Consider the following 26162-nt stretch of genomic DNA (forward strand, 5'->3'; position numbering starts at 1 on the left):
TTTAGACAACAGTATCCATGAAAATTCCAGTATGTCTTTTCTTACATTTTTGTAAGTTAAGTTGCACATGTGTCAATAGGAGATTCAGTAAACTAATTCCTCAGCTTTATTCTAACAGTTTGTTTAGGTTTTGGTTATAAATACACCCTGAACCTTCCTTTTGCTGAGCCTTTACTTGTTACCCTGCTACCACCTTCGAATTCCTCACAGCTATGGATGGCAACTTCACATCTTTCAGACATAACAGTCCTGTGTGCTGGTGCCCCAACCAAGGTGCCCTGACTAAGACAGAAACTAAACAGCTGCAGTAATTAATCCCTAGAATTACCCTTACTCCTCCATTGATCCTTGGTTTCTCATTCTCTCTCCATAATCTCAATGTGAACTTTTAACATACTTCTGGACCAACAGGAAATGTGTGGACAGGCAATCATCTATAAAATTACCATATCAAGAAAATATAAGACACTTGCTACAAATTATCTTCACATATGCTGTCTGTAAAGATTCCTCTATTCCTAACATTTTCAGGTCTTTCATAATAAGAACAAGATGTGTGCTGAAAACATTCCAAGTACCTACAAACTCTTTTAAAGCTGTGATTATGATTTTCAGACAGATCCAACAGCAGGCTGAAAGGTCTGACTTTAGAAGAAAAATAAGGGAGGGAAGGAATTTCATTAGCTATATTTTATATTATGTAATTTCTTATCTCTGAATTGTTTCTTCTATATTTAATAAACAATTTATTAGTTACATCTGTTTCAACATGTTTACGTAGTGTAACTGAGAGGTATAAATTTCAAACCAAGCTCCTTTCCAGACATTTCAGAAAAAATGGTCAAAAGGCATTTAATTACTATGAAATCAAGACAACCTTTCAACCCAATATTTTCTGAGGTGACTAATTATTTAGGGTGACTAGTATGGGCCACCTTAAACAAAATTGCCTTCACCTTCTATAACTGGAATCTTTTGGAAGAGATTGAACTGGCTGCCCAACGTCACTATCCAAGCTGAACATTCATGGTCTGTCACTGAATGAATGATTGAACACCTTAACATACAGAAAAACTGAACAATATATAGTGATCTTCTATCCCTTAAGTGGCCACTTTTCATCCCAACATGAGCCTGAAGGACTAAAAATGGAACATACACTTCAGAACCAAGGAGTAACTGCAAAAGAGGGAGAGGAACTGTGGTCTCCTTACAGACGTGTGTCCATGGTCCTTCTTCTCTAAAAAAAAACCTGAGGTCTTCATCTTTTCAAACTACGTAAATGCAGCATTTAATCCAAAGATTTCTACCTGAAGTCCTTGTGTATAAGGCACATTCTGTAGATGGAGTTTCTCTAACTCCTGAGGGTGCACGCTGAAATTATCAGAGGAAGGCAGAGGGGTGGGACAATCTAGCCCCTCTACCAAGCAACAGTCAGAGCTGGCAGTCAGTCTTTAGCCCTTCTTACTCTATGATAGCTTTCTTAATTATGAGACTCAGCTGACTGCTTACTCTGCTGTAAATCTGGAGGTTCAGGGTGTCAAACTTGATGATGATGGTAGTGATACATACTGTAACACACATCAGTTAAGAACATACCACACTTAAATTTGCTTACACAAACTTAATATATCTTGGACATAGCTCAACAGCATGAGAATTGTGACAGTCTTATTGTGTATAAATCCACAGAATTGCTGGCATTTTTCTGTGCTTATAATGGATTGAGTGCACAAATTAAAGTTTCATGGACAGCCTGCTAGAACCTGAAAACTGCTTCAAGGGCTCAGCTGCTCTTCATTTGTTTTTTTCCAAATATAAGCAAATAATCATAAATGTATCATCTTAAATATCATTTTATATCCAACAAATGTTTAAAATACCACCTCCAAGATTTATAAAACCTCAGGCTTTCAGGTATAGACTTGTGTGCACTTTTGAAACCAGAGATGACAGACAATTTCACTTCGTACAATTTTTATCTGCAATCTTCGAATTATGTGACACAGCCAGAGGCTATGAATCCAAGTCCTGAGAAAGTTACAGATGCCCAAAATATGTCAGTGCTTGTACTTACGTAATTCACTGGTATTATTTTTGCCTGAGGTAGTCACTGTAGACTCAAACTAACCTAGATCTGTTCGTTTTATTTATCTTTCTGTTCTTTTACTGGCAGTGTAACCTTATGTATTTTCTTAGAATTAAGAAGCGTCTAGCAAATATCATTACAGCAGCTAAATCTCCACAATAAAATTTTTTTTAAAAAAGAGCAAAAAACCTAGAGCATCAATTGCAGCACTACATTATTCCAGTTGTTAATGTTTCCGTGACCTTTCTTAATGTATGCACCTAACTTTTCAAATGTCACACTGGCGAATGAATCTCATTAACTTTCACACAACAGTGTGGTGTACTTATTTATCATTACTGATGATGGAAAAAGCTGGCAAAGCACCAACTCACCTCTGTTTCTGCTATTCTTTACTGTCTTTTCACATGAGCTTATGTTTTCAAAATGGCTAATGGCATTTTAGTTCAACTTCCTAACAGTCTCTAGAATCTTCCGAATATCAAATTGCTTTTGGCTCTGCAGCATTCCATTTTCTGTTAAGTAAATGGTTTGCATTTTCTGCCATGACAGAAAAGATGTATCTGTATTCTGAGTACTGCCAACTCAGTAACAGAATCAGGCGAAAACAATGACAAAAAATACAGCCTATGGCCATAGTGTAGCCAACATGAAATCCCAAGCACATTGTTCTGAGAGGTAACAAAGAAAAGCTACCCTACCAGAATTTCTCCCTTTTTAGAAACAGCTGTTTCTTCCAAAGAAACTTACTGTGTTGGGCTTCATACTGGGCACCATGATGCTGCAATTGCTGACTGCGTCTGTAACAGCCCTCTCCAGCCTTCAGAGCTTGCTTGAACAGCTTTTCTGCTTCCACAATAGTTGTTGCTTCCTCTTCAGCCAAAAGAATATAGGCAGTAGCACACCTGCAGAAATGTCAAAAGAAGAACCGTGAGAAAGCTGCAAGAAGTAAAAACTGTACAAAGATATGCAGACAGTCAAGCATGTATTGAATATGGAAGCAAACGAATTTTAGTGATACATCTTTCTTGTGACCCTTTGTAAATACTCAGGCAAGCAGATCGTGATTTTCATGTGTTGATACTCTATCATGCAGCTGCCCTAGTAAACCTACTGAAATATGTCCCAGGAAGTAAAGCACTGTTTCACTACGCAATATGGACTAAAACTCATCAGAGATCAAGACCGGTTTAATGAACTGTTTTAACATAAAATGTTTCCATTATTGTAATGATATGAAAAGAAGGGATCTCTGGAGATCAATGAGTCCAATCCCCCTGCTAAAGCAGGTTCCCTGCAGTAGTTTGCACAGGAAAGCATCCAGGTAGGTTTTGAGTATCTCCGGAGGAGACTCCACAACCTCTCTCTGCAGCCTGTGCCAGTGCTCTGTCAGCCTTGCAGTTTTTTCTCATATTCAGATGGAACTTCCTGTGGTACAGCCTGTACCTGTTGCCCCTTGTTCTGTCAGTACTCTAGATGAGGCCTCAGCTGGACAGAGGACATGGGGAGGATCATCTCCCTCACCTGCTGGCCACGCTTGTTTTAACACACCCCAGAGTACCACTGGCTCTCTTGGCCACAAGGGCACACTGCTGGCCCACGGATCTATAGCACTTTCAAATATCAGATCATGAATGTAATTGTAGAGATCCTCCCCATAAAATGATAACTAAGAAATTTATTTTAGGAATACAGGAAAAGGTGAAATGCAGGGGGGGAATCACTTCACTCAGCTTTCAACCATCTAATTTAGAACTATCTGTGTTCCTCCTCCTCCTTTAAGGAACATCTTCACAAAGCCATTCATTTCACCTGTTTAAATCTCTCTCTAAAAACATGATGATATGCTGAGTTGAGAAGCTTCTCCCATTGCTATACAAGGAGCCGAGGTAACTACTTTGGATTTGACAGATACAACTTAAACAGCTGAAGTTAGGTGGGATACAGCATGTTGATTTCTTTCTGATACAAGCAGCTAATACGATGAGATCCTTGTTTATACAGAAATGGAATCAGGCTGCTGCTGTCACCTCTTGCTGTGTTTCACACAGTCATCTATTGAGGAAGTGGTAAAAACAAGCCTGGGTGAAAATAAGACTCCATATGTGAGTAGAATGGAATAGGTGTATAGCTCACTGCTTGCTAAAGCCTTTTAAGCTACATGCTCTGTCAGTTAAATTGTGGCCCAGGAACAAACATTTATTTTTTTCCTTCTAATGAAACTAGCAAAGGACAATCTGTAAGGCATCAGTTTATGCAATTCTAGCATGCAGTAATCTCTGACAGCAACCTAAGGGAGTCTCTCTACTTTATGCACTTTGGCAACATTTGTACAGTATGCCATGCCAGCAAAGCCTCACAGCACTGAGTTTACTGCGGGATCTCAGAATGCTACATTTCTCATTGGGAAAATAAATAACAGACTGAAAAAACAAAAGTCCCAAAATATTACATCATTTTCCTTCACACTATCAAATGAATATTTCAGGAAGTGTTTACGAGTCCCTTACTTTCTTGCTTCTGTTCAGGACAACTGAGAAATCCAAAAGGGAACTCTCTGTCTCCATCCCATAAATAAAAATATCATGGACTTACCAGGAGGCAACATAATTAACACTTTTCTGTGCTAACACAGGGCCTGATCCAAAGCCCGCTGACATCAATGTGAAAACACCCTATTGTCATCAGTGCCCTAAGGATCTTCTGGGTGGCTAGCACCACATACAGCTGTGCTTCTTTTCCTCCCACTGCTGGACTTCCTGTGGCAGGCCAGTAATCATGGTTAAAAATTACTGTAGTAAAACCCCTGCCCTAAGCTATCATCAAATGGATTTTTAAATGACAGAAAATAAATGTTAATGTTGTCACTCACTCATTCAATTCCAAAGCTTCATGTGCTGCAGAAATTCGGGCTTGGGGGTTTCTCTCTCTCCAGGCTTTTTGCATTACTATTCAATAAACCATGCAGAAAAGGGGCATATCAGTCATTACAGCATTAACAAGGAAAATCTACTGCATTTTAACAACAAAATTTACTGTTCTCAGCCTGACTCACCGCATAATATTTCGAAGACCTCAGCAATCAGTCAAAAGACATACAACCAAATGCTGAGCCTTATTCTTTCATTTAATCACCTGTTTTCCATGGGAAAATCGGACTGAGAGATTGTGCCATCTGCACTGTTATATGCAGAGTGAGTAAGCAGCTTTTTCTTCCTGGGGAGGTAGATTCCATGGGGCACAAAAGAATACAAGGATAGTTGGGGTTCCTATTCCAGGTTCTTAATGTGCAGTTGCTTTAGGAGTTATGTTAAATGAGACAACGTTCAGGCTAATTAATATGACCTCATAATTAGCCCATGGTATTCAGAAAATAGGATTCATGTTTCTCCTGTGTCAAAAAAGCACAGTATGTTCTCCTTTGTAATTACGTCCACAGAATATAGTGCCCAACTGTCAGTTTTTCTTCTGTCCTAAGAGACAAAGAAGATTTGTCTCTTCAGATGCAAATTCTGATTATTAAAATAATTGTTGTACATTTTAAGCTGAACTGAACTATGCATCTGGACTTAACAATAAAGGCTTAATACAACTAAAGCTGCTTAAATGAAATTAGTTTCTAAATGTGTTCTCATTTTTTTTTACACAGCTTCTAACTACAGCAGGGAATAAAGTACAGGACTCAGGTTTTACATAAGCTCTCCTCTGTCTCTGTCAGCATAGACTAAATGGGGCCTGGATAATGTAATTCAGATTACTACAGTATAGCTGGAGGCAAATTAAGCTATATCTGTTTGGAACTGCTGCAAGAAACGGGAGGAAAACATAAATTCTTATTTATACTTGTAAGTGGTACCTTGAACGACTCCAGAAAGAAAGCAGAAATAAAAGTGACACAAACTTGAGAGCTTATACCTACATAGAGTCTTGTACAAATCTAGCATATTGGTAATAGAACAGCAACAGCTTTTCAGGCATGACCAAACTTTGTCTTCCGCATCTGCCTGAGAGAACTGATGTCTGACTGTACTTTTCTTGCAGCAGTTCAAAGTAATCATTAACCTACTGGTAAAAATGGTTGTTCCCAAAGTCTCTTACTGGCATCGGCAGGCCTTAAATGATCCGTGTCACATGTAAAGAATGTCTGATGGTCCTGTGCTGAAAGATTCATATCGTAGTAAGTCAAAGGTTCTCTTCCTGTTACCCATGTATACCTGCAAGCATGCCAACAAGGAGACATTTTGGTTAATGAAGTCAGATTCAGCAAAACGTATAGGAAAGAAGAATCCTAGCTGTTAGACAGGCATAACCCTCTAAGGAGCCAAACTCCTAACCAACACACTGCATTTCACTGTTCTGTGATGGAGCTACAGTAGCTGAACATAAGCTAGTGAGGATGGTGGGAGGTAATTACTGGCAGTTGCTAACACACCTATTCAAACACTAACACCACATGAAATCTAGATACAATTCATTAGGTTGTTTGCTATAGCTGATCTGAACAGAATTACTGCCACGTATTAATGTGCCAGATGACTGCACTGAGGTTTTCCAGTTTTTCCAACGCACCAAAAATTACAGAACTAACAGGTGCATGTGTATGGATTCAATTTCCTTTTCCTTCAGAAACATTTTACAAATTATAGGAGAGCCCGGCATGACCAAAAGTGTCCACAGCAGTTTTTCTGTTGCTGAGTTAGATTAATGGAAATGTACAATTAAGGTCCTTAACCCAATACTGTACCTGTAACATCAGGGCACTTACCGGTTATATTCAGCTCCTCTGAACAGATTTAAAGGATTTCGCCAGACTTTGCATTCTGTGATAAATAGAAACACACAACAATGTATCTCTCCCAAATTAAAACTTGAGGTTTATCAGAAACATTGGTTATCTTCTAATGAGCCTTAACAATCCCATTTTATTTTCTATAGGTACAAATGGAAAAAATAAAGAGTATGAGATGCAGGCAACCTGACTGATTGCTCTTTTCTTTTAAAATGATAATTTCATTATAAGTCAGTGTTAATAAATGATATCATTCCAGACAAATAACATCCAACAAAGCACCAAATGCCAGGTGAAAACAACACTGATTAGTGCTGGGACTCACATTTACCACAAGGCAGATCTGAAAAGGGCTCACACTGGGTTACTGCACTGAAAAACAGCAATTAACTCCATCCCCATGGACTTGTTATTCCTACAGAAGAACTTCACTGCCTAGTTGATACTGTAAATCACTGAAAACCTCAGCTACAACTGCCAATTTTAATCTTTCCTTAGCTTATCCATGGCAACATCTGCTAACCTTACTTAAATTATAAGCACCCCAGGGTTGAAAAAGTAGTCTAAAGTTGATTGGCAGAGAAAAGTCCATTGCAAAGTTTTGGTATTTCATCCATGTCTCTCAGAGAAAAAAAAATAATAATAATAATTGCAAATTCTTAATGCTACAGGTTAGGAAGGGATAAAAAAAAAAGTCATTTAGAACAGAACTCCAAAAAAATCATAAAATTAGATTCTATAGCTTTTGAAAAGCTGAGATCTTAATTACAGCTTCTGTTACTTTAATTAAACACCAGATTTGTTCTCTTGATTTCAATGAAGACAATTCACTTAAGCAAAGCTAAGGCCAGAATGAACTCAGCATTTGCAACAAGGACTCAGAGGCTCATTGTGAAACCCAGTGCTGCCTTGCCATGTTAGTGGATGACCTCTCATCCACTGCTCTGCAAAATCCCATCAGGAGAATTGAACCTGCAGCATTTTGCTGGCTGCCTTCCACCACCAAATGTCAACCAGCACATTTTTCACAAAGAGGTTCCATAACATCATTTCTAAACAAATCACTGCAGCAGTTTTCAAGAAGTATACTGAGTCAGCAGGATATGTATCCTACTTCATACAACACTCATAAGTTATGTCAGGTCCATTGAAGAGCCAGACAAAATGACAGGGGAAGCCTTCCTCTGTTTTCATGGACCTGGCACTTCTGAGTATGAGGCTCGAGTATCAAGGAGAGAAAGCATTTTACAGAAATTGTTTGCAATAATATAAAGCCACAGCTACACAAAAAGTCAGGCAGCATAGGTGGCAGGACTTCAGCTTGGTCCCTGCACTGCATAACGTGCATCAAGCACTGACATGGGGAAGGGAATTTGTTTGGGAAGAATAAAAGCATTGATTATGCGTCTGTGCCTTTCAGCCAACCACTCCAGGGTAACCAGTGTTGGAAAGCTCCATTGGTTTACTCAGCAGAAGCACTCAATCAGAATTCAGCTGTTCAGTTGTGCAGCCAGAGGGTATGGCTGTTTGACAAGCTTCAGTCTGACAGCTTTTCATAATACAACTTTCAACACACAGTAAATATTAAATTAATATCAGCCTCCTCAGAACCAGAGCTACAGTTCAAAGGCTTGGCTTACTCTGCAACAAACAGTATTTGGCAACAGCTATTTGATCATCCTTTTCCCTCAGCTTATTCAGACTGAGGCAACAGGACTCTAATAGAGCACAGAAACACTGTAGTAGGGGAGCTGGGGAACAAGAAGGGGAAGCTCAGAAGGTATATTACCATCTTCTGTCCTGGGCTTGGCACCTGTCTGGCTAGTTAGGCACGATGTGCTCTTTGCTGCTTTTGTCTTGGTATCTGCTGGTACTGTGGTTTTAGTACAACTGTTCTTCCAGTGTTCTCAAAGGCAAAGGTACCTACTGGAGTATTCTACAACAGTCACACATCTACATGGGGAAACATGGTGAACCAAGTACAAAAGCCATCTTCACTCTGCTTGGCAGTGAAAGAAATATCCCTGTGTGGATTCATGATGGGCTCAGAAGGCTGCTTTTCCTGTTCCATTACAACTTAATATAACACACTATACCTATGCTCCCATTTTGCGTAAGCAGTTCAGATTTACTGAATGTTACTCTTTGAGCTCCTTATTCAATGGTCTGGTTTTGAGCATCCATATCTTTCTGAAGGCACGAACAGCAGGCTCTCACAGACACGCTGCACAAAGTCTCTGTTTGAGGAATCTGTAGCACTGTGTGCCTGTGCACTGAAGGCAGAGCCATCCCCTCCCTGCTTCTTTATATCAGCAAGTCGAGATGCCTTGGCTGAGCCTCATTAGCCGAAATACTGTGCCTTCTGCTTTAAAATGCCCAGAGTCATTTCAGAGCTGCTGAAGCGTGACTGAAGGCGCTGATGAGTGCACACAGGTGTTTCCAAGCCATCCTACGCTTTCTGCCAGTTCACCCAAATCTAATATCCTGCACCACGCAGTGCTGCTATTCGTGGCCTCTCCTCAGATGGGAATGACAGCAGCTGACTTCACAGTGCTATATGAAGGCTTCCCTAAGTGGAAATACCCAGCGGAGTGCAAGGGGTTTTGAGGCTGCTTACTTTATTTAACTTTTGAGTTCAAAGCTAATTTCTCTTTGCTTGTTTTCACGAGGAACGCTGAAGTGAAAGCTGCCAGGTACAGACAGGAATAGCTCAGCTGCTTTACAACACATTCTCCTCAACTGAATATCTTCTTTTCATACACATTTCCCCATTTCCCAGTTCCGTGCCTTGCCCAGAGACACAGAGGGCAGCAGAGGAGCAGAGCGAGCCCTCGGGGTTCAGAGCAAGCAGGAAGACGTGCTGGTAACCGTGCAACACACAGCGGACTCATTTGGAAAGAAGGGATCAGGGTGAGCAATTACTGCGGCAGTTCTGTGCTTTATCTGATTTCAGAGAAAGCCGTTCGGAGAAGCGTCAGAGCCCCGCTGGCACAGCACAGCACAGCACGGCGCGGCGCGGCGCGGCGCTCACCTGACACGCTCTGCCTGCTGGAGTCCGCCTCGCCGTTGGCGGCGTTGGCCGCGCTGGGCGCGCTGTTGTCCACCCCGCCCAGCAGAGGGCGCAAGTGGCTCACCGAGACCTGCTCGATGAAGGACGTCCCGTACTTGCGGAAGTACCACCACTCGAAGATCTGCAACACACACACGCACGTCAGCGCGCCGCTCGTGACCGCCGGCAAAGCCCGCCCCGCCCCGCCCCGCCACAGCCCGCGCCCTGGGTAGCGGTCCGGCCGGGCGCTTCAGAAAGGGGGCTTGTGGACGTGAAAAAAACCTTTGGAAATGAGGACTGCTTCGTACAAATAGGGAAACGGCTTTGTACAATCTGCCAGTGCGCACGCAGTGCTAAGGAGTGCAGCCTAAAGGGCTCCGCAGCTGCACCACCACCCTCAGCAAAACGTCTGCGCGCCAAGAGCAACACAACCGAATCAGACGTGGGGGCGGGGGTTCGTTGTGTGGGGACGGCAGAAGGGCTGTGCGAACACACAAAGGTCATCTGGAAAGATGCACACAGAGAAATCAGAACATAAACGCATCCAGATCGCTGTGAACTCTGCATTCCAGGCAAATCGACAGAAGCCCCACAGCATGTATAGCCCCACAGCTCCTACTCAGGTTTCACAGCGTGTTTGTCGCCGTACTCGTTCCCTAGGATAAACCTGTAGGAGCACCATGGTGGGAATCCTGTGAGCCGGGGCAGAACTGTTAGGAAATATCACGGTCCCTGCTTTGCCCTGTGCACTTCCCAGGCACCCATCGCTGCACTGGCTGCCTTTCTCCAGATGCCAGAGGTGGCAGCTGGGGAGGTGCTAAAGGTGAATCTTCGGTTTTAGCTGCTCTCATGCCCTTACTGACACTGCCTAAGGGGTTAGAATTTAAATCTTATGATCCAAGAGAACTTCATAACTTAAGCAGCCAACACATACCCAATCATCAAAGAAAGACTGTGCCATAAGATATAGTAACAGCTCAGCTGTGAATACGTGTTTTTGTTCTGTCTTTGGAAACTTTGAAGCCACAGTTGTGCCTCTCCAAGGGCAGGAATCAAAGATTATGGTTTTGTACAGAGACACAGGACACCAAGTAAGAGTATCACAAAACAACAAAATCTGTAACAAAATCACGGGCCAAAGTACAGCTGCCCAAGCAGTTACCCTCAACTATTCAGCAATAGACTGTATCAACATAGCTTCATCCTTTAAAACCTGCCTTTAAAAAAAAAAAAAAATTACAAAATCATAATGTACTAAATTCCTTTACATCATCATCATCATCATCATCATCATCATCATCATTATTTCACTCCTAATCAGCTTTCACATAAAAAGTCAACAAAACCTGGAGAAAGTGCTTTGAACCCCATTTACAATGGAAAAATGTATACAAGTTGGGAAACTGTCACACTAAATTTCAATGAAACTAGGATACAAGCAGAAAGAATGTATGTTTGAAGGTGACTGCTACAGTGCAGCTGAGTGACAGAAACTTGTCAAAGTATCTGATGTAGTTGCAAGTTTCTCCCTAGACTTAAAAATATACGAATTATGCTCAAAGAAGGGAATTAAAGTTTTAAAATATTTGCACTGTTGAGTGAATCTAGAGCTAGGGAATGTCAACTAGATCTCAGTGCATACAGTCTCTCAGAAAATGAAGCCATAAATCATCACGATAAGTCTTTATTTGGAGTTATTTGTTCAAGGTATACGAGAGGATCATCTGTAATTTGGTGTTGAAGTCAAAACAATAAATTGCACAGAATCTCTGCACCTTTCTTAGTGTCAGCAGTTTTGAAACCTGACTTCTACAAATCAAATTTGATTTCTAGCTATAGCAGACAGTTCAAAAGCAATGTGAATCCAACAAGCTTTTGACAGATCAGATGAGAGATCATCTGGCATAATAATAGCTAACTACAAGGATTAATTATCCACAGAAAGAGATCTGGATCAGAGAGGAAAGTGGGGAGAAAAATTTTACTGCACTGCCTCTGAAAGCAAAGGAGGCCCCATTTAGCGAAAGGTACTGGTGGTGAAAGGTGCCCCTGCCATGGGGGGATTAGGAATCTTGGAATTAGATGATCTTTAAAGTCTCTTTGAACCCAAACACTTCTGTGATTCCATGATACATTTCTCTCATATACATGAATATACTTTCAAATCAGAACAGGGTCAAATATCTCTGGACTCTCAAGGGGTCTCTGAAGCTTTCACAAAGACCAAGTTAAAATCTTGTTCTTAATGCATTTCAGATACTTACTATAGACTTGTTTTTTTGCCTTTGCTTCTCTATGCAAGTACTATTTTTCCCCTGTGCTACGAAAAAAAACATTCTCTTTCATATCTCTGCTCTCACATGCAGGCAATCCCAGATTGTTTTATCTCTCTGTGTAACAACAAACATATTCTGCATCACTTGGCTTATCAGATCTTTCTGCCTCGTTTTTCAGACCAGATACTCCACCAGAAATGCATCAATTCACAAGGGATGTTTTTGATGGCTGTTCTCAGTGGACTAAATAGCGATGTCTATCAGTTATATGAATTATGCTTTCCTGTTTATCATATCCAAGACAGGAATCCTCTCTTATACAGCAAATACTCTCTGTAGTCCTCACCCAGAGTGTGTACTGTGTCTTCAACCAAAACAGTAAGAAATTTCCTTGCAGGCAACTTTCACAGCTCAGAGTTCTCATTCAGACTTCTAATTAGGCATCTAGGTCTCTGAGGAGTAAGGACTGGAATACTCTTGTAATCTGAGGGGTGGTAACAACCAATCTAATGGATCTAACTGAGGCTTACTCCCTTGAGGAATAGGATAATGATAGCAGAAGATTCAATGGTTAAGCCTCTCAGATAAATAAGATGGGAGAGCAGCACATGCTTGACTGGCTCAGTCATCCAAGCTGCTTTTTAGCACACTGCCCAGCCTGTGCCAACTCCCAGACAATGACTGGGCATGTTTTAGGGATATCACAGCCCAGAGGCTATTTCCAGTAGACAGTACAGAAAAGATCCCTGTTTTGGAAGGCAAGAGCGTTTTATCCATTTGGATGTGACTATACAATGCTCTTGAACAAAGAAAGCCCCTTGGCTGTTTTATTTAAAATCTGTTTATTTTGCTCCTAGGGATAGCCAGTTGACACACACACAGATCCTACAGTCTTACCCAACCTGATTCTAAGAAAAAGTTTGCCTCTGACCATGCCCTTAGTGTCCTCAATGACAGTTTTGAAGGCAGTGCATCCTTCTGGATGAAATTCATCAGTTGAGCATCTCCTTAGCCTCTACTGCTGGTTCTGGGACTCCTTAAATCAAAGAATAGATACATACATTGCTAACAACCAGCTTATTCAAAATACCTATTTACTTATATTTTACCTGCCTCTGGAAATATACGGCCTAATATTTCTCTCTGCACTGGGTAGGCTTCACTTAGTTGTCTGTAGACCTAGGTATAGTAGACTGCCCTCCTACAGACTTTTCCTGTCTCATCTGTTATGTGGCAAACACTTTCAGTTTCTGAGGAACACTCTCCTACGGACAAATTTGCCCTCCTTGACCTGTCAGCATCCACTGAGCAAGTCAGAAACTCAGAACAACTACCATGTGCCAGTTTTCAACTGCCAAAGATTGTCCTTGTACAACTGTCAGACTTTCAGGAAATGCTGGGAACGCCCAGCTATTTAGTCCACTGAGAACAGTCACCTCTCTGCCTCTCTGCAGCAGACTACACAAAGGTAATGAAACAAGCAGAAGAATGTTTAATATCTTTAAATAAAAAAAAAAATATATATATATATAAAGACAGGCTCTTTCTGTGCTATTCAGGTCCTCTTTGAGACATCCTCTACTAGCACCCCTGCAATAGGGTCTCACACAGACTGTGCCGGCACTTGGGCTGCAGCAGACAGCCCAGCTGCTCAAGACTAGGAAGTATAGCCTCAGCACTCATGCTCTACCTCTGTGTTGGCTGCCTTGCTAATTCTTATCTCCAAAAAGCCTGGTATTTGTTTAGTTTATTGCAGAATGTTTCTCTCTGTGTAGAAGAAAAAGGTTATTATTTATCCCTGAATAGAAAAACAAAGCATTCTTGGTTGACATTCAAAACTGAGATTCATTGCTGCCTGTGATTCGTCAGAACTGAGACTCTATCGGTTTGCAATAGTGCCACTACTATTTTACTATACAACTTTCACTCTGGTGCTGACATATTACATATGCAGCCTTCTTGGGAAACCTCAGTGGCATGCAGAAACACAGTTCCAGCTTGCAGCATTTGATGGACATCACTTGTGCTTCATGTTGCCCTACCTGGGAAAAACTTCAGCCTTTCTTAAGATGCCAGGTAAAATACAGCAAGATTGTATTCTTTGAGTGAGAACCATGTTTTTACTAATTTGAAAGTAACTGTGGTGGAATCAAGTTTCTAACACAATATTTTAAACTGCAGCTTGGGACCTAATTTGATTTCTATTTTTAACATCTAAAATAGTGCAGGGATGAATTAAATATCTGCTAAATTGTTCATTTTAAGCTATGTACTCTAAAGTAATTATTATGGAAGATAGTTGAAATAGAAAAGACTTCTGTGCTATTGTTCTGTGCTATCCAGACAAGATAAGGGATCTGAAATTCTTGCATCATATCACTTTACTTACAGTTAGGCCAGATTTTTACCTAAAGAATGAAAACAAAGTAAGACACAAAATAAGACAGGAGGGGAGTGTTTTGCAAAGGAGTCACGTAGCATGCAATTCCCCAAACTGAACTCTGCAGAATCATTGTTTTGTGATCCAAACATGGAATAGGAAAAGCATTCACTTTCCCACCAGTTACCACACTTCTGAAATGATGGAATTTTCCATCATTTCACAACCTGCAGAGCTGTGATTTCTCTTTCTGATTAGGAACTGTAGCCAGCCAATAATGGAAAGAAATCAGCCAGACCATATGGTGGAAAATTCCAAGGAATATTAGAACATCTAGTCTGACAGATACCCTGGCAATGTATATTTGTGAAGAGAATGTTTATTTTACAAAGGGTTTCATATTATACTATCAGCAGGACTAAGAATCTTTAGAATTGCAGATGCTGTGTTGTGTGACAGATAAGTGGGTGGTGGTACATTCAGTGTGTTACAGGGCCATTGGTAAACAGCAAGATTATGAAGAAGTAATAAATACGAAGCACAACTTGGCTAGTGACTAGCCAGCACTACCTCTCCAGCATCTACCCACCTGTCCTTCCTGATGCCTGGCTATTCAAGTTGCAGTTTCTTCTTTCCAAGACCATCTCAGCTGAGTTTGTTTCCACCACTGAATTTACAGACCACACGTTCCCCTCAGCACAGACACTGGTCCCTACAGTCTGGTTACTGGTTGTTAGCTACCTGGCCTATTTAAATTTCGCACATACAGGATGGTGGCGTATAAGCAGCAGACAAAAACTGACAGTAGTAGCAAAGCCCCATGAAAAAGGCTTTCAGCACAGAACAGGCTTTTAGTGTTCTTTAAGTCTTTGTCTACACGTCCATCACTTCACTGCTCCTTTAACTTACTCATAAAGAATTTTGTCATGCACCACTTACTGAATTTTTCTGGCTAGGGATCACTCAGTTTCATCTCTTCTATAGATGCCCTTTTCCCCCTTCATCATATCATCACTACATCCTACCTGCTTCTTGTACTTTCCATCAAAGTATCGCACTTAGAAATTTCTTGCTCACAAGTCTCTTACTGAGCTCATTCTTCAGAGGTTGCCTTCATGACTACATCTGTAATCATGCTATATTCAGGGAATTTAGTTACAGAGAATTTAGTCTTTCTCTAGGGTTTTAGCTCCTGTTTGGTTCTTTATCTCCATAGACACAGGCTCTTTTTTTCTTGCTGACTCCTCCAGCTGTCCTCACTATCCAACAACAGGTACTAAATTGTGCCTGTGTAACACACGTATTTCCCTCATTCCTCAGCATCTTGTTGGTGGGACCTGGCCTCCTGAATCCTTCTTCTTTCTGGGTGAGATTATTGAGATTACTGAATTTTACATTCAGTATCCTCTTGCTGTGCATTTGAGTAAGTGAATTGCACTGAACAGAACCCAAGTCTTATAGGTCTGGCTCCTGAGCCTCAGTGTTCATATTCTGAAAGAACCGATGTCTCCAGAGCTCTGTCCTGTGCTTTGGGGTTCAATCCATACAACCATGATGAATGCCCAAGATACAAACATTAAGTAATTGCCTTCTGCTACAAGTAAGCCCCAGAGCAAGGCAGAGCAGCAGTGCACCTGATGCTTTATACCTGAAATCATCTAAGTGATGAGTCTCATTGGCATTTAGGAGTCAAGGATGGCATTTCTCTATCCACATCTACAATAAGTAGTGTGGAAGTAAGTGAGAATTCCTTTGAGGTCAGCAGATACACAGTGATGCTAACCAGCTCCTGGTGATGTTTCCTTTTTTCCATTTACCATCACTGTAACTAAACACCTAAAACTGGCCTTCTGGTCTTACAATTAAGCACCTGGTTTGATATGGGGAGGGAAGGTCTACAGTTTTCATCCAGCAGTTTTTAAAAGCACGCATTTGGTTTTAGACACAGGACCTAAGGCTGATTGAACAAAGTAAAATAAAGCAAAGATGACGCTCACTTCTGTCAGTTAAAAGGCAGCACTCATTATCACGGCCCAACATAAGCACAATATCCTAAGTACACCTTAGGGATTGTTAAGATTATTTTTAACTTCAGTTTGTTTCTGTGAAAATACTGAGCAAAATCCAGAGCAAATGCTTTTTTTGTACTCCTGTGCTATGATGGCATAATGATTTGCTCCATTATATCAATATGTGTGCTGAAGCCCTCAGGTATTATATTCTGGAGAAGGTTTTTTTTAAGGGGTTTGAAAATATTCATTAGACCTTTAAACAAATAGGCAGACATAAATTGAGAAAGATTATAATAGTGAAGATCTGAAATAATCATCCCTTTGAATTTTGGCCCTAAAAGTAGGTTCACTGCTACCATTCTGTTTGCTTTTCCTCTAATAAGTCCTGCCTTAGCTTTCTAATAGGAGCAGGCTAAGCTGAGAGAGATGGTGCATCTCCCATTCTTCTTATCACCACTCTTTATTTTTGTAGTACCTGTCAATGGAAAGACTTAATGCATAAAGCACTTGTTCTGATTTATTATAGGGTTGTTTGTTAGTGGGACACAATGTCCTTCCAGCTTTTTTTTCTTTTAAGGCATACTGTGATGAAGTACTTTCTCTTTTTTTTTTCCCCACAGAAATATTAGTACAAAATTTATGCACTGCAGAAATAATACATTAGAAAAAGAAATGGCACCCATTCAAGGCCTAAAAAAAAAAAATGACACCCACAAAGTTTAAAATCCCATTCTGGATAACAAAATAAATTGATAAAGTAGTATTAATATCCAGTACTTACCAAAATAAGTCCCGAGATCAACGAGGAAGTGCCCGTCAGGGCAACATAGAACTTGGGGGTTAACGTGTTCAAAAACATACTCACTGAAAAAGAAAAAGAGAGGAAACCATGAGTACAAGAGCAAGACATGCTCTCCTTTTGTGCCCCCTCCTCCTCCCAGCTATTCTCCAACTTCAAGTATGTTATGAGTTTACTTCTGACAAAAAGGTTTAAAGAACATCCCTTTTCAGCTGCCCAACATGGCAAAGTTGACCATTAGACTGCCACATGCTGAGTTTTCTTTTCACAGCAGAGTCAATCAGAAGGCAATGAGAAACAGTTGCACACACAGACGGGTCTTTGCCATCCCAGTCAGCATTCCACTGCCACTGACTGCAGGATTCCCCACGATACATGGAAGAGATCCATGCCAGGGTTGGTCTCAATGTGCTGCATTCAACCTCGTTTCAACATCTTGCATGATCCTGGTGAAACCACCACTCTTACTTTTCATTGCCTTGATTTGCTTTCATTATCTTGCTTAGAAAATAGGAGATAACAGAATTTCCCTAACTCATTCCTCTGTATTAATATTTGTGAACCATTCAAATGGTACAGCAGTAGTGAATAAATACATAAAAGAGGTTATGAAAAGACCTAGCAGATCTTTTGATGAAATTATGAAAAAAATCACCAGCACCACCACCAAAACTAACAAACAAAAACAACCAACAAACCAACCAACCCAGGATAATTACACAGATAATCTGAAATCCAGGGCAGAAGCAAAGCCCCATGAGCTGCAAGGAATAACAAATCCATTCGTATGTGTTTCTGGAAATTCAAGCAACTTTTTAAGTCATTTTGGAAGCTGCTGAGAGAATCATCAGGTAGTCTTGCTCAGCCCCTCGTGGAAAATCCCAATGGGTTTAAGAGAATAACATAATCTTTTATTACTTTTAGGATCCTCTTACAGAAGCTGCTAGAGAGCATTAGAGTTCTTTTGCTAAATCCCAGATGTATTAAGAAAACCTTTCAACTACCCATCAGTTCATCACTTCCATCTTCTATGAATGAAAGTGTTGTCCATTAAACTGCACAGGAGGCTAGAGCATCATCTGTGAAAAACCTCACTTAGTCTTACCCTTAACAAATCCTGAAGTACTTCTCATATATTCATATGTGTACATTCATATATACATATTTTTTATGCGTGTGTGTGCAGGCAAAATACCCTTGCAATCTGCATCTGTGACTTGAGGAGAGAACAAACAACAGTAAGCAGGTAAGTTTAAAGGCTTTGAGCAGATTACTGAACAGGCATTTAAAAACGATGATGACAGAGTTGGATATGTAGGTGGGAGGCCCCCAGCTCATTCCATTCCCTTCAGAAATGACACTTGCTGAAATTAATGAATACGGAGCCAAAAAATGAAAAGAAGACCGCAACAGCATGATACAAATCATCAAACATACAATTAATTTTCCATGACCAGTAAAATAGAAAATTGTTTTCTAAAAGTGATTGAAACCCTGCAAATCAGCTGCTTTGCCTGGGTTTTAGCTATTTATTGTTGGTTTTTTTTTTTTCCTTTTCCTTGAAGATGCCTTAAATTATTAAAATGTGTCACATTGTGCTTCACTGGAATAGCACTAAGCACACAGCAAAGGTCTAGTTTGTGAATTTTAATTCCATCTAGCATTTTCTTTCACAAATGAGAACGGTGCTAAATTGTTGGCTGGAGTAAATCTGCATAACATTCCCCATCTTAACATGTACTGTGGAGCTACACCAATTTATACCAGCTCTGGCTCAACAGTTGGGATTTTCCCACATCCATTTCTTTTTTTCCTGTTCTCACTTATTATTTTTTTTTAAGGTCTAATACAAATTGGCTTTGAAATAGCAGTCCCTGCTTATCCCAGTCCCAGCATCCATAAAGAAAGAGGAGGAAGAGAAACACCAAAATAGCTTCATCATCTACAAATGACCCACGAGTCCTTCAGAAGAAACACTGCTATTCTGGAATGCAAATGTAAAGCAGAGACATAGTCAAACAGAGTCCCTGGGGATATTTCAGACTGCCAGTGAAATTGTTTCCTCTGCTTAAGTCAGGAAATTCTCAGGAGAGAGTGCCCTGTGAGGAGTATGGCTGTGCATACCCTGCAGTAATGTGGAGAACTGAGCAGCAGGAGGGGATTTCACTTTTGTTCCTATGCCACAGGCTCATGGAATACTGGAATATTTCCAATTAAACTGGAAAGAGTACCCTGGAAGAAATCTGATTTCCAAGTATGTTAAATACAAAAACCTAGAAGATTTACCAAAGCTGTGAAGCCACCTAAGCCTGTTACATTAAAGAAGATTCCACGAAGGTAGCACTGAATATGGATATTTGCTTTAAGTTTCTATCGCCTCATTCACTAAGAAATGTTGCAAAGAGAACAAAATAGCTTAAGCAGTGACAACATACTCACTTATCATTATCAACTGCCAACAATAAACATCACTTTGTGAAATGCATCCACATTTGGAAAAGCCTTCCCCACAAATTAAACTCCAAGGTGCTCATCAGTAGAGCAAAGTGAGTAGAATGCTGGTAGCTTTTGTCTGTCACCACATCTGCTGCAAGTAATTTATACTGATTTATAGATATCAATCAGAGCTGAATGGAGATAGGATTTTATTTATCTTTTGCTTGCACTCGTACTGCTGCTTTACTTTGCTTACTGTACAGGGGCATCCATTCACACTGCTGCAGTTGCCCCCTTTTACAGCTTAATTCTGGGAGCTGGCAAGGTGAGCAGGTGCAAATTGGATGCTCTCAGACTGCACAGACCAGACTCCCTGCTCACCAGACCAGTTCTGTTGATTTGCTACAGTTACATGCAATTACAAGAGCTTCCTATCTTCCCTATATCTCTAATCTTTTTACTGTTCTTCTTCCCACTGATTAATAAAAGAATCTTCTGTTCCATTACGGAAACTAACAACTTCTGCCAGTTATTAACCACCTTCCCCATTCCTCTGTCTCTGTAATGGTCAGACCTTTTTTATGCTGAAGTCAGTGAGAATATAGTCATCATTTTAATGGAAATACATCAAATTCTAGTTATTGTAATGTTAATCACCAAAGTAAAAATCAATTCACTTTTGAGGTTACCTTATGTGCATCTTTATTTAAGAAAAAAAAAAAAAGTATTTTTTCATATACAGTATTCTGACACTGAAGAAATCATTATCCGTGTTAGCTACCTAATTTCTACATCCCTTCCTGCACCTCCACTGGACCCTGACTTCCTTCAATGTGTTGCTGTAAACTAGATACCATCAGATAATGCTAAATGTCCATCTATCTGAATTTGCATAGCAGGTTTTTTTTAATCTCTATTTTCCTGTAATGAGATAGCAGGAATGAAGAGCCTGAGAATTTTCTGAGAAAGAAGAACTGAAATGATGACTGCAGAACAAAGGAGCCAAGGAGAACACCACTGAGAGGTGGCATTGCCTGTCTTTCCTTAGGAATTCGTAACATGCAGTCTATGCCCAATTATCTGTGTCCAGGAAGGGAAGATGGCACACTTACTCAGCTTGGATTATCAGCTCTCATCTGCAACTTGGTAGCACTAAAAAGGTATTTAATTAATATCCAGAAAGAAAACCTTGCCTATATTTAACAAACAACTGATGTGCCTTCACTGTCAACTTATTTGAAACTATGGTTAAATCCTAATTATTTCCATTGGCTTTTGATGATGAATGATTTATTTTAGGTGTGTTAGTGGAGATGATGGAATACAGTAGAGCCTGTGTTTCTGTAAAGAAAACCAGCATGACCTATAAATGCTGTCTAAACAAACCAAGCATTTCTGCTCATGAGAGGCTCCCGCCCCTAAAAATAAGCCCCTGCCTTTCTTCCCGTCTCTTTATTGCTTTCATTTTAATCATGCTTGATTCATTCAGAATAAGGCACTCTTTAAATTTCCAGCGTTGCCTGCATGACACTGACAAATCATTCCATCCTACTGTATAACATCTAGGGAAGGATTATTATGTCATTGTTAACTGTGCATGCTCACACAGATGAATTTAGACCCAATTCAATTCCTGGCAGGCAGGCTAATAAAGCACTCAAGCAGCAGGCTGTTGAGCCTGATAAAATAGGAGACTGAAATGTTCTTAAAGCTGTTGGCATCTCTTTAGGGGTGGAAGCATTGCAAACTACTGGCTACTCCCAGAAGGACAAAAAATGGCAGTGCTGTTACCTACTTCTCTATGCGAGGCCAGTTCGTTTGCCCTGAAGAGTGCTAATAAGCAATTAATAGCATTTTACAACAAATCATACACACAAACAGCCGAAGCAAAGAAAGGACTGCATCGTTTATTGTACTTCTAAGAGGAAAAATCATCCCCTAGACAGAATGTTGTATTCTGAAAGAGTTAAATAGACACCAATAACTTAGAAGAAACAAGAAGATGCACTGTAGACTCAGAATTAAAGATCAAGCTGAAAAAAAAATTCAAATATACTGAAATATGCATGAAATCATAGCTCTTTTTGTGCTGGAATCTCCATGTTCTTTGGTGAGACACAGTTTCTCAGTACAGTAGAAACTTTTATGAGCATGAATAGTCAGGAAAAACAGAGAAGCTTACAATCACAGAGCCCTTCTTGTGCACTGCTGGTCCTTACGTCATCATGGCTACAATTTCCATGTCACTAAGAAATTTCACTGTCTTGACCCTCCGCAGAATTTGCTTAGTATGCAAAACACTGAGAATTCCTAATGCCAGAGCCAGGAGCCCAACCCCTGCAGAAGGACGACAAGCTAAGAAGATGCTGTTGTTGAGGGCCTCAGGCACCTCAGCTCAGCTTCTTTTCACTTCCAGCTGCTATTCACAGTGGCCAGCTTATTTCACAGTGGCCCCACGTGGATTAATGGAGTCCCCAGTCCAAAGCTGCCACAGCAGAGCAGAACTGATCTGTCCAAGTGTTAGTAAAGAGTTAGTAAAGATTATTTTAATGCATGTATAATATCCCCCTCTCTGAGTAGGAAACACTGCATGCTCTTGACTCTAATTGAACTATTTATACGTAACCTTTTTGAAGGCTCAAGTTGAATCTCAGAAGAATTTCAGCAATATGGGAAACCATGCTAAGGTCACGCTGAATTATGCATTCCATACTGTGATGGCTTCCAGCTCAACACTGTCACAAACCACATCAGATTTAAAGTTAGCATGGGATACTATGCCTTAAGAACAAAATTATAAAAACAACCCCAAACCCAAAGCCGCAGACAAGAAAAACAAAACAAAACCTTTACCATTTACCAGGGTTTTCCCTGGGAAGCTACAAAGATTGTATTTTTTTTTTCACTTCTTCAGACTTCATGAAGAAAGTGAACATTCAAAAGTTTAAGAATCTGGTGAACTGAGCACCATTTTTACTTGAGTTGCCGTAAATTCTATGCAACTTCCTTCTCTTAGGCCTTCTTTGTTGGTCTGTTTCCAAAACTTGACAACTTTTGACACTCAGAAATAGACATGTGGCCATTCCAGGCAGGAACAATCCGTGCCTCTGTGCTGTGCACGAGGAAATCCAGATGCCCACTCACTTTGTTCAACCACCTACACTTGTCCTAAAGGCATGAGGCTGAACAGGAGTCACATTCAGACATCTGGAGCCTCTCTCATGGCCAGTGATCTATTGCTCTGGGAATGCTGGACCACAGCCCAGGTGAGAATAAATGGTGCTGTGCCAAAAGGTATCTATTATTTCAGATAACTAATGGACTCTGAATAGTGTAGAAAGAAGGATAGAAGAGACAGGAACAGCAAAAGCAAAAAATGCACATGAGAAATTACAGATGTAACACGAGTGTAAACAAAAGCTATTTCTGCTTTAGCAAAGATGGTTTGTAATCAGAGATAACTTTCACTGGAGAGAAACAGCACTGTCAACGCTAACAGCTTTGGTCATTTTGGGAAGCAATACTGTCAACAAGTTATTTCACAGTATTAAATACACCCAGAGCCTTGTCACAAGCTTCCTGTCACCATTCATGTATCTTCCCAGAATTTCCTACTCCCATGGAGGAGCGGCAGCAATTGCTGCTCAGCCACAGCCCAGACCCCAGCACATCACAGTACATCAGTGCCACAGGGTGCATCAGTGCTAATAATAGCTGCTGCACTTTCCCCCAGGCTATGCACAGATACAGGACCCAATATACCAACCCCCCCAAAAACATTCTCTAGTATGAATTTAAATACTAAAATCAACATAGGATAGGTAGACTTCATCACAGTACTTTGCTATTCCATTTGTCTAAGACCATGACCTTTTTACCTTCGGGAAGAATAAAGTACAAAGAAAAAAAGATCAACTTTCCTCCACAGAAGCAGCCACTATCATGCAAAGTAGCTGCTACATTTGCTTTCCCCGCCAAAGGATGGGGGACATTTCCTCCTGCATTCACAATGCAGTGGTGACATGAGGTAATTACACAGCTCCTGTTAATTGTAGAGCACGGTGACTGAATACCAAGATTTGCTAAGTATTGGCAGCAAAAAACTCTGTTTAAAAAAACTGCCACCACCAATAAACCCCAGCATTTACATTTAAATAAAAGAAAAATGAGGGAGAAAACATTTCCTGGGACCTTACAGCCCTCATCTGCCAGGGATTAAACTGTGCTGTGCATTTCTTTATGGCCAGCACAGTGCCCTGCTGCTAAAAGCAGGCTCCTGCTACTAATAATGCAGGAATGGGGGGGAAGAACTGGGCCAATTAAGAATGAAACACAAAGGATGAAGAATGATATGTTGTGCAAAAGTACTGATATTTGGATTTTTAGAGATGTGTACGTGTAACATCTGGCTGTTCCTCGGTTCTTAGCTAAATTCTCTTGCAACATTTTCAACCTTAATTCTTCTAAAATTAGTTTGTCAGCTGATCTGAAACACTGCCAATGTCTCCCCTGCAGATTTTAACATTTCAAGAAGCATAAGAGTCCTGGTCCTAATTGCTATGTAAGTGATGTACTGCGTGTGGAAGAATGCTCTCAGATTTGTGAAGGGGTATCTCCCTCATCATGCAGTGTTACACGGCGTCTTTGCAGGCACTGCACACCTCCATGGGCAGCTCGTGGTGCTCCACCCCCACCACAAAGTATTCAAACAAATTCACACTGTACTTGAAAATTTCTCTAGATATCAACTACCACTGGTATAACAGAATTGATATGGTTATATCCAGTTTTCGTTTGTGAAGAAGTCAGACCTACCTGTTAACTTTAACTGTCCCTTGTTCTGAGGCATTATAGAGATCTATGTGCTTTAGCCTCTCAAAGCTATATTAAAACAAAAGCCAATTACTAAACCTCATTAACTGGAGTCATTTAAGACAATTAATGGATTAGCACAGTTCTCTCACAGCCTAAGTTTTGTCCTCTCCTGTAGCAACGCCCAGGGAAGAACCAGCTGCATTGGCTCTTTGCTTTTGGTTCATTAGCTGCCTAAGAACACCCTTAACTAAAAGTTTGCCACAGTGATTAATTTAAATGCTGTAGATAACAAAGGCTAATCCACTCTCGAGAGACAAATTGTGCCAAGAGTTTTCACAACTAGCTACTGGCCTTCCACAAAAGCCAAAATAACCCCTGGCTTTCTATTATCCAGGGACTCTCAGATTAGGATGTTCCCATGCTAAAAGAAGGAGAGGCACATGAACAGAACACCCTCTGCTGCCCCGCAGCCTCCTTTTGTGCTGGGCAGAATTTGATATGAGCACTGACCCTACAGACACAGCAGTGTACATCTTCCACCCTGACTTGTGAACTGCATTCATATGCACACAAAGATGAGAATCATCATCTTTTGTGCATTAAAACACTGTCTCAGAAAAGAAAAAAAATCAGAAAGTATGGTTGTAAAGTACATCTTGACTGAAATTTTGACTATCTTTCAGACACATTTTTTCATTGTTTGTTTGTTTTAAATTTTGGAGAAATGTTCTGTTCCTGACATCTCTATCCTAACCTTGACAGCTTCCATATATAGCACATCTATTTCAAGAGTCTCCACGTTGCCGATCTCTTTGCATACAAGAAGTAGTAAGGTGTTTCTTGGAATAGAGGTAACTGGAAAACAATTTTGTAATCAGAGGCAGCGACCTCATGAAAATTCCCCAGAGATCCACAACAGCTAATATCATTATCTTGTCATTGAAAACTCGTCCTTGCTTCCTACTTACAAAATACAAAATCAATATGGCATTTGTGCCATTTGTCTCTAACCTACCTATTTTAAATTTCCACATGCAGCAGTGATTTGTTTCCAATAACTGATGGTACGGGTAATGTAGCACAAAAAGAAAATTTTCTAGCAAGTGTGATTCATTATGCTTATGTATCTAATAATCAATTTTCCCTTTCATAGCACTCTTCAAGCTGAGTGACTCACATAATACTCATACCAAATGGAAGAGAAGACAAGTTCAGTAGGCAATTTGGAGTTCTTTGCCTCACTTTTGGGGATTTTCACAAAAAGCACCAAGTTTGACAAGTGCAGTATGATTTCCATTGTCTAGCTGTCTCTTGGGACACCCAAAACTTATTAAAATATAAAAGGCTCTATGGCAACTCTGTAGATAAAACTGAAATCTGCATTCAGGTCACAGCTGATGCGGAGACCAACTTTGGTGGTGAATTTTGCATAATAAAAATTTTCGACAGAACGAGCTCCAACCAAAACCACAGGAAATGGATGGTGAGGGCTCACGTGGGCTGCAGGGAGGCAGAGT

The 26162-nt window shown here is 40.5% G+C and overlaps 1 protein-coding gene across 5 annotated transcripts in view; it reads right to left on the reverse strand.

Annotated features, from left to right (window-relative positions):
• Positions 1–26162, reverse strand: part of ST7 (suppression of tumorigenicity 7) — a 134583-nt gene that overhangs the window by 40900 nt on the left and 67521 nt on the right. For all 5 annotated transcript variants that reach the window (XM_090137291.1, XM_090137288.1, XM_090137277.1 and 2 more), the window contains exons 2-7: positions 17377–17459; positions 9910–10069; positions 6855–6909; positions 6188–6303; positions 4962–5037; positions 2840–2994 (exon numbers count right to left, since the gene is read on the reverse strand). In XM_090137291.1, the coding sequence (XP_089993417.1) occupies positions 2840–2994; positions 4962–5037; positions 6188–6303; positions 6855–6909; positions 9910–10069; positions 17377–17454 (640 nt within the window). In that variant the 5' untranslated portion in view covers positions 17455–17459. The remainder of the gene's footprint in view (positions 1–2839; positions 2995–4961; positions 5038–6187; positions 6304–6854; positions 6910–9909; positions 10070–17376; positions 17460–26162) is intronic.

This window comes from Phasianus colchicus, chromosome 1, assembly GCF_987193195.1.
Source record: "Phasianus colchicus chromosome 1, bPhaCol1.hap1.1, whole genome shotgun sequence".
Taxonomy (NCBI): Eukaryota; Metazoa; Chordata; class Aves; order Galliformes; family Phasianidae; genus Phasianus; species Phasianus colchicus.